Here is a 13,204-nt window from a genome sequence, read left to right on the forward strand (position 1 = left end):
TTATTAAAATTATCTTTGAATTAACTTTCGATTGAAAAATCAGAAAAACTCAGAGTAAACCAGGCCTTATCAAGTTATTTACATTAGCAACGGTTGTTGCTTTATTTACTCACGTGACATTCATATGTTGTTATCCAATGTAACACATGGTTTTTTTACTATTGCGGTTTGACTAATCGCAATGATAAATGTTTACAGTGGACCAATCAAGTTAATTAAGTGGTTGAATTTATTTAAATCACGAAGTTATTGTTCGAGTGTATCAGCAAAGAAATGGTCAAAAACAGTGTTTATTCCAGCAAGTGATCTACCAAGTAGAAAAGCACCAAAATCAGAAGTAGATTTGCTTGAGGTGAGTATTATTAACTGATTATTTTATTAAAATCACGACATTCGAGTACAAAAAATGATAAAACAATTATTTGCAGAAACCTTGCTTTTACAATCTTTACAGAGATCAAAATGGTAGACCATCTGATAAATTATTCGTACTCCATGACGGACCTCCATACGCGAATGGATCTTTACATTTTGGTCATGTCATTAACAAGGTTTGGTTTATTTCTTATTCATATTTTCGAAAGGTCATTTTTTAATTTCTTTCTAATTTCTAGACACTTAAAGATATAATATGCCGATATAAAATACGGCAAGGCTACAAGGTTAACTTCATCCCTGGTTGGGATTGTCATGGATTACCTATTGAGCTCAAAGTTTACAAAGAAAAAGGCCAATCTATTCCAACAGATCCGTTAGAAATCCGTCAAAAAGGTATGGCATGTGAATTTATTTGAAAGGTCTGTTGACTAATTTTTGCTAATTATCTTCTCACGTCTAGCTAGGAAATTTGCCCAGTCGGCAATAGATGAACAAATCAAAGTTTTCAGAAGGATGGGAATCGCAGCTGATTGGGACAATCCTTACACTACATTCTCTAATGAATTTGTATTAAACCAGCTACAGGCATTTAAAACGCTGTATCAGAAAGGGCTCATTCACAGAAGTTTTCTGCCCATCTATTTCTCCCCATCCAATAAGACAACCTTAGCTGAATCAGAACTTGAATACAACACAAACCATACCAGCCCTTCAATATTCTTCCAATTTAAAGTCAATCACAATTTAACCCTGAGAACAAATCATGATATTTATGCTCTTATTTGGACCACAACTCCATGGACTTTACCTGCAAATCAAGCTATTGCCTTCTCTCCTAAAATAGAGTATATTATCGTATTTGCTTCTGAATTATCCCGATATTTTATCATAGCCAAAGAAAATTTATTGGATCTTCAGAGCAAGTTAGGAACACCATTGTCTGTGGAAAGAACAATATGCAATGAAGAGTTATCTAAACTATCCTATTCACATCCAATGAGACTTGATTCAAAACAGTATCTACCTTTTTTAAGTGCCGAGTATGTTACTTCATCGAAAGGAACTGGACTTGTTCACTGTGCTCCCAATCATGGGCGAGAAGACTTTGATATTGCAAAGAAAAATGGATTATCAATCAATAATTGTATAGTTGATGATAATGGCAACTTTGTTTCTGGACTTCACTCTGAATTAGATGGCAAATCAGTTTTAGAGGGAGGATCGAGCTTAGTCATGAATCTTTTGAAAGATGAAATTGTTCATAAAGAAGATTTCGTTCATAGTTACCCTTATGACTGGAGAAGTGGTAAACCTGTTATAATCAAGACTAGCCAGCAATGGTTCATTGATGTTGGTAAAGTCCGTGATAAATGTTTATCCCAGTTGAAAACAGTGAACTTTTTCCCTTCGGGAATACAAAATAAGATCTGTGATGAAATTAGTACAAGACCTCCGTGGTGCATTTCAAGACAAAGAGTTTGGGGAGTTCCGATCCCTGTGTTTTATCGGAAAGAAGATGTTAATAAATCAATACCCATCGTCTCATCTGAATCTATTGACTACCTCATTAATAAAGTAAAAGAAAATGGAATTGAAATTTGGTGGAGTTCCCCCGAAAGTGAATTGATCCCAGATCAAGTCTGCAAATCTTTCGGAGTCAATAAAGAGGAAATTGTGGCAGGACGTGATATATTTGATGTTTGGTTTGACAGTGGAATGACTTGGAATTCTGTCTTAGCCGGTGATAAGATTGCTGATATCTACCTCGAAGGGGTTGATCAATGTCATGGCTGGTTTCAAACATCACTTATATTGAGTATTGCCCTACGCGATCTTGCTCCTTATAAATCAGTTTATGTTCATGGATTTGCTGTCGATGGAGATGGCCGTAAAATGTCTAAATCAGTTGGGAATGTTATTGATCCTTTACCTTTAATAGAATCAAAATATGGTTCTGATGTTATGCGATTATTTGTTGCCCGTTACGGATCCCATCATGGAAATGTAAAAGTAGATGACGAAAAATTGAAGACAACTATGACTTTGATGCTAAAGGTAAATGACTATTGTGTGTATTTATTTTATAAACTATCAACTCTCAATTTTTATCATTTCTGTTTTATTCAGTTTCGAAACATTTTCAAGTTTTGTCTTGGATCATTACGTGGCTTTGATTCTCCAGGAAAATTAGATTATTCAAAGCTTAATTTAATCAATAAATATATGTTGCATCAACTTTGGTCCTTTAATCAATCTTGCCAGAAAAATTACAACGATAATGATTTTCGAAATATTATAACCGAATCTGTTTCATTCATAGACGATTTCTCTTCTTTTTATCTCAAAATAGTCAAAGATAGGTAAGTAATAATTATTACTGATAACCCTTCCTGATTGAATGAACGAATCTTTAATCCTGTAATCTTGTAATTATCATAGTCTTTATTGCGATCCTTTGGACTCTATTGGTCGAAGTTCTTGTCAATCAGTTATCTATTATTTCCTGGAAACTTTCAACAATTTTCTAAGTCCAATAATTCCGTTTCTTTTTGAAGAAATCAATATTATCCGGAAAAAAGACAACAAAGGTAAATACAAATGTATTCTAATTGATATCAGCGCATGTTATTAACTCTTTATTTCTTCAATTCTAGCTGCAAGTTGTTTATTAGATGGGTGGTTTGAATGTCCATCCATATGGAAAAATGATCAAGTTTCATTGATCATGGGAATCATCAGACTGATAAAAGAATCAATTGATAATGAGACCGAAGACAATAAACACTTCGGTAAACCATTTACAGCTACAATAATTTGCCACCGAAAATCTGATTACGAAACTTTAAAGGTATTAAAGCTTGCAATCTATAATTATAGTAATTTACTCAATAATTTGCATAAATTTTGTCTTTTGAGTAAAATTTAATGACTCTATTTGTTCATCAAGTCCAATACTAATAATTGTTTTCTCATTTATCTTGAAATTTATTTATTTAGACTAGCGAATCATCAAGTGACAATTTGGAACAACAATTATCAGAAATCCTTCAACTATCTCAAGTCAAATTATCCCAATCGATTGATTTGGAATCTGTGGAAGCTGATATCAAAATTTCCTGTGAAGAGTCCATACCATTTACAATATTGTTAAATAAAACGAACAAATCATCATGTCCAAGGTGTCGCCGTTATCTTTCAAGGCTACCGAATGATCTGTGTCATCGATGTGATGCAGTTATCTCTAAACATAATTGAATTTTCAATCTAAATTCAAATATAAATGATTATATTATTTGTATATCTTTTCGTATTTTCAATGTCCATAGCAATTTACTGTATAGTCAATTGTAGAGAAATAAAACCCAAAAAATTATCTAGAGTATTACAAATTCAAATGCATTTGTTATCCATATTATTCGTTGGGTTTTATCTTTTATATCATTTCTTTACTGAATTAGCTCATTACTTTCCTAATGTTTCATGCATTTAGTTTATCCACTGCACAATAAAAAAATAAATCAAGAGTATATCTAATTCATAAACTGAGAATATTAATTGCAAAACAAAAATTGTGTGACAATTGAAGGAGTTGGAGAAGATGGAAAGTAAATTTAGTTAAACATGCAAATCAATTGATTATTTATGATTCTTGGAAGTTAAACCAATGTCAATTGACCATAGGAGCTAATTGCTTACCAACCCCTATGAGTAACCAGAAATCGGTCGTGCATTAACCAGGTAAATTAATGGTTGACTGATTATAAAGGTCATTTATACCCATTGAAATGTTTATGGTCAATTCTCATGTCACTCTAGATTTTTATTAAGCCCTCGTATTTCATTGTGCAAAGATCAAAATTTCCAATATTTCAATACAAACAAGGATTAAAATGTACCAAACAAAATGAATCTGATTACTGGAAGTGTCTATCTTACCCTTACATTCATCTGTATTGAATTGATATCTTCAATTGAAGGTGAGTTTGTAAGTTAAGAATCAATAACTCCACTCAACTAATATAATTTTTTTTCATTTGTGTTCAAATTTCGATGTTAAAAGGTGCTGTTCCTAGTAAAGAGGTTAAGAAGAAGCCAAGACCTAAGAAAAAGAAACCCGATTATAAAAATAAATACCATTGTTTGGTGTGTTTAGCTGATTATTCAAATAAACGAATAAACTTTAAGGATACTTGTATTAATCCAGCTGTTAATGTTTCTGATGCTGAAGCCAAGTATCTAACAGTTTGTCCTTCTGATACAACATTGTGTGCTTATGAATTGGTCACAATTAACGACGTTTTCACGGCAATTGAAAGGCGATGTGCTACCTCTTGTACACCAAGTTGCTTTCAATCAGGATATGGAACCGAGAAGACTATTTGTACTTATTGTTGTAATAAGAGCATAAAACCTGAAGATTTTAATGATGATACTGTTTATGAATATATTTGCGCTGGGTAAGTCAACTAGATCGAAATCGAACCATCAACTGAGATAATAAGAATCTAATTATCTATTTTATTTTATTTTTCAACCTTTAATACTTTTTAGGGGATTAAACGGCTCAATGTTGACCAATTTTGGGTTAACTCTGTTGGAGTTGGTTATGATTATTCCATCTCTTCAAAGGTTATTCAAATATTGGTTGAGTGAACCAATTTGAGCGAAATTAGTCATTTTTTATACAAATATCCAATTGACGTCAAAATCGATAGTTCAAATGTACATTAGACAAATGTATCCTTCAACTCAAAGTATTGGTATCGTTATTAGAAATAAATTTCAAAACTTTATTTAACTACTAAGCTTATTACTTTCTTTGATACTACACTAAAGCATATATTTATCATCATTTTGAGCGATGTCATTCTCAGTGATTACGCTTTAGATCCGGGTATGGCAAAAACTCGTTGAGAAAAGGTAAACATTACATTGCCTTATCTTAATACATTGATAAACTTAAGAAGATAAAGTTCGATGGGGTTCGAATAATAATACTTTTGAATTGGATTCATTATCAATGGACGAGATTAAACTCATTAGTTGTCACTATTCATCAATTGAACCGGATCAATGTTGTGTGTATTTATGAAATGATCACTTGATTTTATAACTTCAGACGATAAAATAGGATTCAATGTGTGATTTGCTCACAACGCAATTCATTTTCAACTTCAATACAACTTCATCCATTGAGCACCAAGGTTAGCCAGTTATCATATCATGATATAACAATATCCGGCTGTAATCTAGACTAAATTTAAGCTATTCCAAGAGAGTCTCATTATATAAGCTCTTACTGTTACATCGCTAGATGACTGAAACTGTTATAGTTGAGCATCCAAAAGCTGTTTATTAAGTTACTAGTTTTGAGCAGACAGTTGAACCATCTTCTTCTAGTTTTACACAACCTTTCAACCTACTGTAATTCACTTATTAACAAACAAGTGTCTGTCTAATTGTCAAGTTAATCATGCCAAGTAAAATTCATTCAGTTAACGGTCATCAATTCAAAGCTACTTCGTTTACTTCACCAACTTTGTGCTCTCATTGTCATGGGCTCCTTTATGGTATTGTTAAACAAGGATATCAATGCAAAGGTAAGATGTTGATGTACATATTGGTGTAAATAAATTAATAAATAATTTCTTATATTTATTTAATTGAAGTCTGTTACTGTGTTGTACACAAAAAATGCCACACCGTAAAATATCAATGTAAAGTAGGAGAAACTAATCAGGTAAATTGAATTCCTAGCATGAAATGCTTATAAACATTATTTACATTTAACATTACTAATATGCTTAATTAACAGGAATTTCTTGATGACGATTAAACAAGATTTTGGTGATTCCCATAATCCCATCGTTCAAATATAAATTATACAAATGTATCTTTCAACTCAAAGTATTGGTATCGTTATCATTAGAAATAAATTTTAAAACTTTATTTAATTACTAACAAGCTTATTACTTTATTTCATGCTGCATTCAAGTATACATTTATCATCAATTTTCGAGTCTGAAATAATTTTGATGAAGGGAAAATGGGATGATGCTTCAAGTAATTGCTATAAAAATTCAGAAAACGCGTTAACTATTAATTCAAATTTCGGCTATTAATGACTGTCTATGATTTCAACGTATATAGAACATTATGTTGAAGTAATGATTAATATCCTATCAGGAGTGTATGTTATTGATGAAATACTGGAAACTCGGTGTTAATAATCTTGAGCTTATGTATCATTCAATTAATCCTTTATCTGTACGAGATTACATTTGAACGATTTCCCGCTATGAAACAGCTGATTCAATTTCAAATTAACAACTCACCTTTTCCTTTCATTCTTGATTCTCAAATCATTTTTCGTGATGTTTCATTTTCAAATACTCTAATTATGTTATCTTAATTAAGTGTGGTTATTTTAATATTTAATGACTTTGATGAAGTCTTTATCCAATTACACTCACCTTGTTGACATTTGATTTAAATCAAATGTCTTTGTCTTGAATCTAATTTTCATTGGTTTTATCCGTCTCTTACACAAAGACTTGAATAAGAGCAACGTTTTTGACCATGATTGCTGTTCATGCCGGTAGGAAGTTTATACAAATCTCAATCTATCAATTGACTTACATTATTTTGATTGCTGTCTTGCTCTATTCAAATAGGCGCTGGAATTCATCTCGAATCTAAAAGAAGTACTCATGAAAACGTTTGTAAAGCAGCTTGTGACGCTGGCTTACAAGCTTTAAACGACAATTTACCTGCTATCGATGCAGTAACTCGAGCCATTATGGCCATGGAAGATGATCCAAGCACTAATTGTGGATATGGCTCAAACCTTTGCCGAGATGGGACCATTGAATGTGATGCCAGTTTAATGGATGGACATCGTCTTTTATGGAGCGGTGTTGGAGCTGTTCCAGGGATAAAAAATCCTATTAAGATCAGCCAATTACTACTTGAAGAACAAACAGTCGAAAATCCTTATGGATTGATTCCACCTAATATCATAGTAGGAGAAGCTGCTAAGCGTTGGGCAGAAAGTCGAGGTTTAATCACTGCAAATCTAGAGACAGGTGAGAATATATTTCAGTGTATATCTCAATGTAATACGTATAAATATCCACTGAAATTTCAAGTCTTAGAAAATTTGTCCATTTCTTACAATCGAATCTTACTTTCAATATTTTTCAGAGCAAACCCGATCAGTATACAACAAATTACGCCACAAGATTGATCGAGATGACATAAGCGTACCTATTAAATTCAGGCGTTTAGATACAGTTGGTGCAGTTGCTGTAGATAAACAAGGCCACGTAGCTGCTGGTGTTTCTTCTGGTGGAATACTTTTCAAAGTGCCTGGTAGAGTTGGTCAGGCTGCTACTTATGGTGCAGGTTGCTGGGCTCAGGATTCAATAGGAATCAGCACATCTGGCAGTGGTGAATACTTAATTAAAACTCTATTTGCTAAAGAGTGTGCTTCTCATCTTCTACTTAACCCTGCCGATGATTTGGTTGAACAATTTACACATCTGTTTAGCACAAAATTTACCGGTATTTCAATTCTCTAAATCTTTAAAATTCTTGTTTCTGATTATCCTTTTCAATTTCTCTTCAGATTCTCCATTCTTGAAAAGTGTTAAAACTGCAAAATCAGCTGGATTAATCACTGTGATTCATGATGCTCAAAGAAATACGAATGAATTAATCTGGGTTCATAATACTCCTACCATGTGTTTGGCTTATGGAAAAGTATCCGACAAATCTCCTAGATTCATTTTTTCCAAATATCCAGGTCAACTGAAATCAGCTCCAACAATTCAATCGAAAATAATATAAATTGTGAATATGAATGAGCGGTGTCGAATTTTCAAACTGGATCATTCTTTTATCCTGATTTTGCTGCTGAAATTGACTTTCTATCGTCATTATTTTATTATCAACTGCTTGAATATTTTCTATTTATAAGAAAAATCCAGTTAACTCAGTATTTTATACGAATCTCTGTTTATTTTACCAATAACAAACAACATAAAAAATGGCATGAAAATTCAAATTTGGTGGACTTTTTGTTGGCTTCCAGAGCTCAAGCGTCAACTTGTTTTTTTATAAACAAAGAGATTTTTAAAAGATTCGTTTTAAAAGCTTTTCTGTAACGCGATCCATGTAGCTTACTAGTTGCAAGTTATTTGACTACCTTTGTCTGTGCAAATTGATTATTGTTGTGCCAAAGTTACTTTCTGATAAATTATAATGGTGTTTTTTAAATCAAAAGCCTTAAAAGCTGTAGTCTTAGGTGCATCAGCTGTTACAGGTCTTGGATTTGTTGTTAATCAACAGCTTACAGCAGAAGAAAAGGTTTCGGACTCTATATTAGTAACTGATCTAATTAAAACCAAAAGGGATACAATTTCAGCAATTCCTGATCTATTCCAAGGAAATGATGCTGCATTATCTTTGGTTCAAGCGACTCGTGCAGCTCGCAATCTTGCCCAGCAAGCCATGGCTGTGAATGGCTATCCTGGTCTTGTTGTTGGTGTCTCGATTAAAGGTAAGCCTTGTTGGGTACAAGGTTTTGGATTCTCTAATGTTGAAGCTGCTTCACGATGTACCAAGGATACAGTTATGAGAATTGCAAGTTTATCTAAGCCCTTAACTATGCTAGGTGTTGCTAAACTTGTTGAAGAGGGTAAATTGGATTTAGATAAAAATATCTATGAATATGTTGGTGGCAAGTTTCCTGAAAAAGAATTTGATGGACGTAAAGTTACGATGAGCATCCGACAAATCGCTAGTCATTTAGCTGGCATTCGTCATTACAATTCACCGGACGAAACTTATAATTTTTACAAGCATTATTACTCAGCTACAGACGCTCTCGAAACTTTTGCCTATGATGATCTTGTTGCTAAACCAGGAACAAAATTTAACTACTCTACATTTGGCTACACTTTAATTGCTGCTGCCATTGAATCAGTTTTACCAAATGGTAAATCATTTGGTCAATACTTGATCAATGATGTTTGTCGCACTGCTCTTGGAATGTCTCATACATATTTAGATGACAGTACACCGATCATACTTAATAGAGCCGCACAATACTTTAGAGATAATCAAACTTTGGAAAATGCACCTTACACTGAGAATAGTTTTAAATATGCTGGAGGAGGTATTTTATCATCAGTTCCTGATTTACTTCACTTTGGCAATGTTATGCTTTATAGTTTTATGCCTCCTGAAAATTCTAAAGGTATGTAGTATTGTGTATACAGTTCTTTGGCTAACTTAAAGTTTCTTATTTGTAGGTTTCCTTAAAAAAGAAACTGTAGATGAATTGTGGACTCCATCTCGAACCGGGCGTGTTTCATTAACTCCAAACCTTTTCAGATGGTGTCAATATGGTAAGTGTTCTGATTTTAAATTTCTTCTTGAATTCCATTCGTTCCTTACCGTAGTCTTTCTTTATTTCAATCAGGTCTTGGATGGGGATTAATAAGAAATGCTCAACCTTTTCATGCCGCTGGAGCTGTCCCACCTTTCAAAGATGTAATATATCACACAGGATCAGCTACTGGGGGCACTACTTTGCTAGTAATTATCCCAGAAAAGGAGATGGTTATTGCAATAATGTGCAACTTGCATAGCGCTCGAGGAATTATGTCCCTTGGTCGTGACGTGGCTCAATTATTTGGAAATGTTAAACTTGAACCATCTCCCATTGTGACCAATCATAAAGAAATCGTAGTCAAAGGCGCTTAACGACTATTTTCACTCTCTTGAAAATTCACAGTCAAAATTGGAGTTATACAGTTCCCCAAATTGAGTTTTGCACCATTTTTAATATCTTTTGCTCGCATCCATTTAAATTGGATAAAATTGATTTATCAAGAAATTAAAATTAGATTGAGCTGATTTCCTCTACCTTAAAAGACGTAAAATTGGTGCAAAACAAATCAATTTGGGTTGCTTTATAAAATTGTGATACATTGCAAAGTATTATCCATGACTTACCTGCTCAATTTATTCTATCTCACTTCGACATTTTTCATCAAAATATCTTTTTTTGCTTTCAATACACTCCAATTTTTTATAAATCTTCTTTATCAAAGAAGACCTGCATTTCAAAAATTGAAAACGCTTTTTCATCTCTTGAATTATGTAACCATTAATTATGCCTATTGTTTAAATACTTTGAAGATATCTGATCGATATTTTGAAGTTTTAATCAAGCTAATAACTATTATTAAGGAAAAATTCAAACCTCATGTAACTTTTTTTCAAATGATTATTGTACTTTTATAATCATTCATATATTCTTTACGTCTTTACAAGGATGTAATGATATCTGTTTTATCGTCATTAATCGCCATTTATTCAAACAAAATGTTTCGTCATAAAAATTATGGCTAAGAATTATCTATGCCGATTCAATGTCTCACTTACTATATTATCATTAAAAGAATAAGTAATTCAAAGAAACACTTAACATACTGTCCAGGTTTAGTGTAATTACGAGATCGGTAAACATATTGAAGCATGTGAAGATAGGTAGGTATTCCTGGCTCATGGCCAGTGTGTTTCATCTGTTGTGCACCAACACCAAGTTCGTCAAGAAAATAGGCATTACGAACATTATAACTGGCTCTGGAATAATTTTTCTCTTTTAGCGATTCATGTTCCTCAACGTCCATCAATTGCGACCAATTGTTGTGTTGAATGGGCATAACTTCATCTATGTCCAACAAAGCTAGATATGAATAGGAATAGAGATTACGATAGAGACAATCATTGTAAGGAATCGATTCGTTTTGTCTTTTAGCAGTCAACTTGTCTTTAAGATAAAGATGTCTGAAACCGGGTAAATTGGGTTGATCTCCGGGTAATGTAATAGGAGTTGATTCAACGATTCCTTGGTTTTGATAGTAATGTAAAACTTTAGATATGTTTGAATGGATTTCCATTTCATAAAGGAAAATCTTTTTCACTCCGAGAATTTTCAACAGTTCATTCCATCCGATTAAACGTACACTGAGATCTTCATGCAAAAAATCGAGACCTTTGCAAACGGCAAAATCTTGTTTAACTTCGGGTCGATTGTTGAAGACCCGGAGATTATTTCTAGGTTTTTGACACTTTGATTCAACCAAGGAAATAGAGTCGGGTGCGGGTGCAGTTTTCTTGGGAAAACCTTTTATCCTTGGTACTTTAAAATTAATTACATATGCCGATTCAATGTCTCATTTACTAAATTATCATTAAAAGAATAAGTAATTCAAAGAAATGTTTATTTGAAGAAATATGATTTATTTAAATATTAATGTTTTTAATTATACAGACATTTTATAAAGATTGGATATAACTTTGAAAGCTTGCGTTGATTAGTAATAACCTTACATTTAATTTTGATTTTTTACAATCAATTCCAGCTCTGTTTCAATAAGCAACTTTTCTTCTCTTCCTAGAAATTCAGAAATAATAAAATAATTTTTTTGATAGTCATCATAAATTGAAGAAAAGTTGTGTTTTTATAATCCAACTTGAATTTCATTTCATTTTAAATCTATAAAACTCCAATTAAAACTTATTCTTGATGATATTAACTGATTTCAAGAAACATTCGAATCAAGTCATGAAATGTTAGAGAGAGTTAACTTGATTCAGAAAATGTATAGGATAATGTATAACATTTATTAATGACTTTTTAAAGAAATGAACATGAAAATAACTCAATGATTCGATCCATTGAGTATCATTTTGCAGTTTCCAGCACGATAAAGAGTCAAAGCATCGAAAGTAAATCTGATTTTATCAGCATTCAAAAAAGAGATCTCAACTCATTGTTCCGGTTCTCGTTCCAGATTTTTGAGCAACTGAATCAACCATTGTCGACTTGATTTATCATTATCAAGTATAGTTTGAAAGGTATCATCTTTCAATTGTGCAGGTAAGCAATTGCGTAGAGCCTCACGAGCTCTTGGGTTATCACTTAGACGTAGATAACAGCGGATTACGTGCTTGAGAAGTCTAGGTGAAGACTCTTTGGATAATGAGACAACCATTTTTCCAAGTATCATAGCAACATGAGAGAAACGATCATATGTTTGACAGATATAATTGAGACCCGTCTCATCCAAGAGTATCTTCTGCAGAATAAATGTGGCCACAGTTTTACTAAGGTCACTTCCACTTTCCATAATTCTCAAGCAAAGTGGAATTATCTCTGTAGCCAACAAGAAACTGATCACCTGTTGTTCATCTGTTTTAACCAAAGCTCCAATCACACCAAGGCTTGTTAAACGTAAATATTCAAATGGTCGAGTTTTAGATGTTGAAGTTGATTGCAAGAATGGATACAAAAATAATGGTATATTTGCAGCCAGAAATTCACTTCGAGTTTCTTGATGGGAAGCGACACACTGGAGTAATGCAAGAGCATTGCAAACACGGTTTGATTGGTGGGGAGACAAAGTTGCTGGGTTGAGAGCTGGATAAACACTAACAATCTCTTGAAGTAAAGCAGCAATGGCACCAAATGAATGCCATAGCATAGTAGCCAGATCAGGTACAATTTCCCGTTTTTTACCAAGTTCAAGAAGAGCGTTTTCGCGAGTTTCCATATTTGTCAATTGTGTGATCCATTGATAGACCTTTTCTTTTTCAAATGGCTGATTGTCAGTAGAGTCATCCTTCATAGTTTTTCCTTTGCTCTTTATCTCCATTTGACCCGAAAAGTTGAGAGTATCCAGACTTATGCTTTAAGGAACTTTCGGAATAAAATTAAAAATAGATGATTAAAAATTAAAAATTAAAATTAAAA

The 13,204-nt window shown here is 32.9% G+C and overlaps 6 protein-coding genes and 1 non-coding gene across 7 annotated transcripts; 5 read left to right on the plus strand and 2 right to left on the minus strand.

The window, feature by feature from the left end:
• The first annotated feature begins 54 nt into the window (after positions 1-54).
• IleRS-m (Isoleucyl-tRNA synthetase, mitochondrial) lies at positions 55-3,773 on the plus strand. Its single transcript, XM_015939675.3, has 8 exons — positions 55-352; positions 429-551; positions 615-771; positions 839-2,433; positions 2,506-2,738; positions 2,818-2,966; positions 3,033-3,226; positions 3,376-3,773. The coding sequence occupies exons 1-8, from the start codon at positions 182-184 to the stop codon at positions 3,631-3,633; spliced, it is 2,880 nt and encodes a 959-aa protein (XP_015795161.1). The 5' UTR covers positions 55-181; the 3' UTR covers positions 3,634-3,773.
• Positions 3,774-3,969: 196 nt separating this feature from the next.
• On the plus strand, positions 3,970-5,179 carry LOC107371001 (uncharacterized). The gene is made up of 3 exons (XM_015938947.3): positions 3,970-4,355; positions 4,439-4,835; positions 4,930-5,179. Exons 1-3 carry the CDS (start codon positions 4,283-4,285, stop codon positions 5,039-5,041), a joined length of 582 nt encoding a protein of 193 aa, XP_015794433.1. The 5' UTR covers positions 3,970-4,282; the 3' UTR covers positions 5,042-5,179.
• Positions 5,180-5,704: 525 nt separating this feature from the next.
• LOC107371687 (protein kinase C epsilon type-like) lies at positions 5,705-6,335 on the plus strand. Its single transcript, XM_089267376.1, has 3 exons — positions 5,705-5,978; positions 6,048-6,118; positions 6,194-6,335. The coding sequence occupies exons 1-3, from the start codon at positions 5,852-5,854 to the stop codon at positions 6,212-6,214; spliced, it is 219 nt and encodes a 72-aa protein (XP_089123502.1). The 5' UTR covers positions 5,705-5,851; the 3' UTR covers positions 6,215-6,335.
• Positions 6,336-6,673: 338 nt separating this feature from the next.
• On the plus strand, positions 6,674-8,443 carry Tasp1 (Taspase 1). The gene is made up of 4 exons (XM_015939835.3): positions 6,674-6,976; positions 7,053-7,463; positions 7,582-7,941; positions 8,006-8,443. The coding sequence occupies exons 1-4, from the start codon at positions 6,958-6,960 to the stop codon at positions 8,224-8,226; spliced, it is 1,011 nt and encodes a 336-aa protein (XP_015795321.1). The 5' UTR covers positions 6,674-6,957; the 3' UTR covers positions 8,227-8,443.
• A 197-nt stretch (positions 8,444-8,640) lies between these two features.
• On the plus strand, positions 8,641-10,873 carry LOC107371685 (serine beta-lactamase-like protein LACTB, mitochondrial). The gene is made up of 3 exons (XM_015939834.3): positions 8,641-9,637; positions 9,693-9,788; positions 9,863-10,873. Exons 1-3 carry the CDS (start codon positions 8,641-8,643, stop codon positions 10,144-10,146), a joined length of 1,377 nt encoding a protein of 458 aa, XP_015795320.1. The 3' UTR covers positions 10,147-10,873.
• Positions 10,248-11,597, minus strand: LOC112538485 (uncharacterized). The gene has a single exon (XM_025162880.2). It carries the CDS (start codon positions 11,346-11,348, stop codon positions 10,830-10,832), a length of 519 nt encoding a protein of 172 aa, XP_025018648.2. The 5' UTR covers positions 11,349-11,597; the 3' UTR covers positions 10,248-10,829.
• A 457-nt stretch (positions 11,598-12,054) lies between these two features.
• On the minus strand, positions 12,055-13,199 carry LOC107370791 (CCR4-NOT transcription complex subunit 9). The gene has a single exon (XR_016198627.1). It is a non-coding gene; the product is annotated as a CCR4-NOT transcription complex subunit 9 (transcript).
• Positions 13,200-13,204: the final 5 nt, after the last annotated feature.

The sequence above is a fragment of the Tetranychus urticae genome, chromosome 2 (genome assembly GCF_039701765.1).
Source record: "Tetranychus urticae isolate SD_2017Ah chromosome 2, NJAU_TeUrti_SD_1.0, whole genome shotgun sequence".
Classification (NCBI taxonomy): Eukaryota; Metazoa; Arthropoda; class Arachnida; order Trombidiformes; family Tetranychidae; genus Tetranychus; species Tetranychus urticae.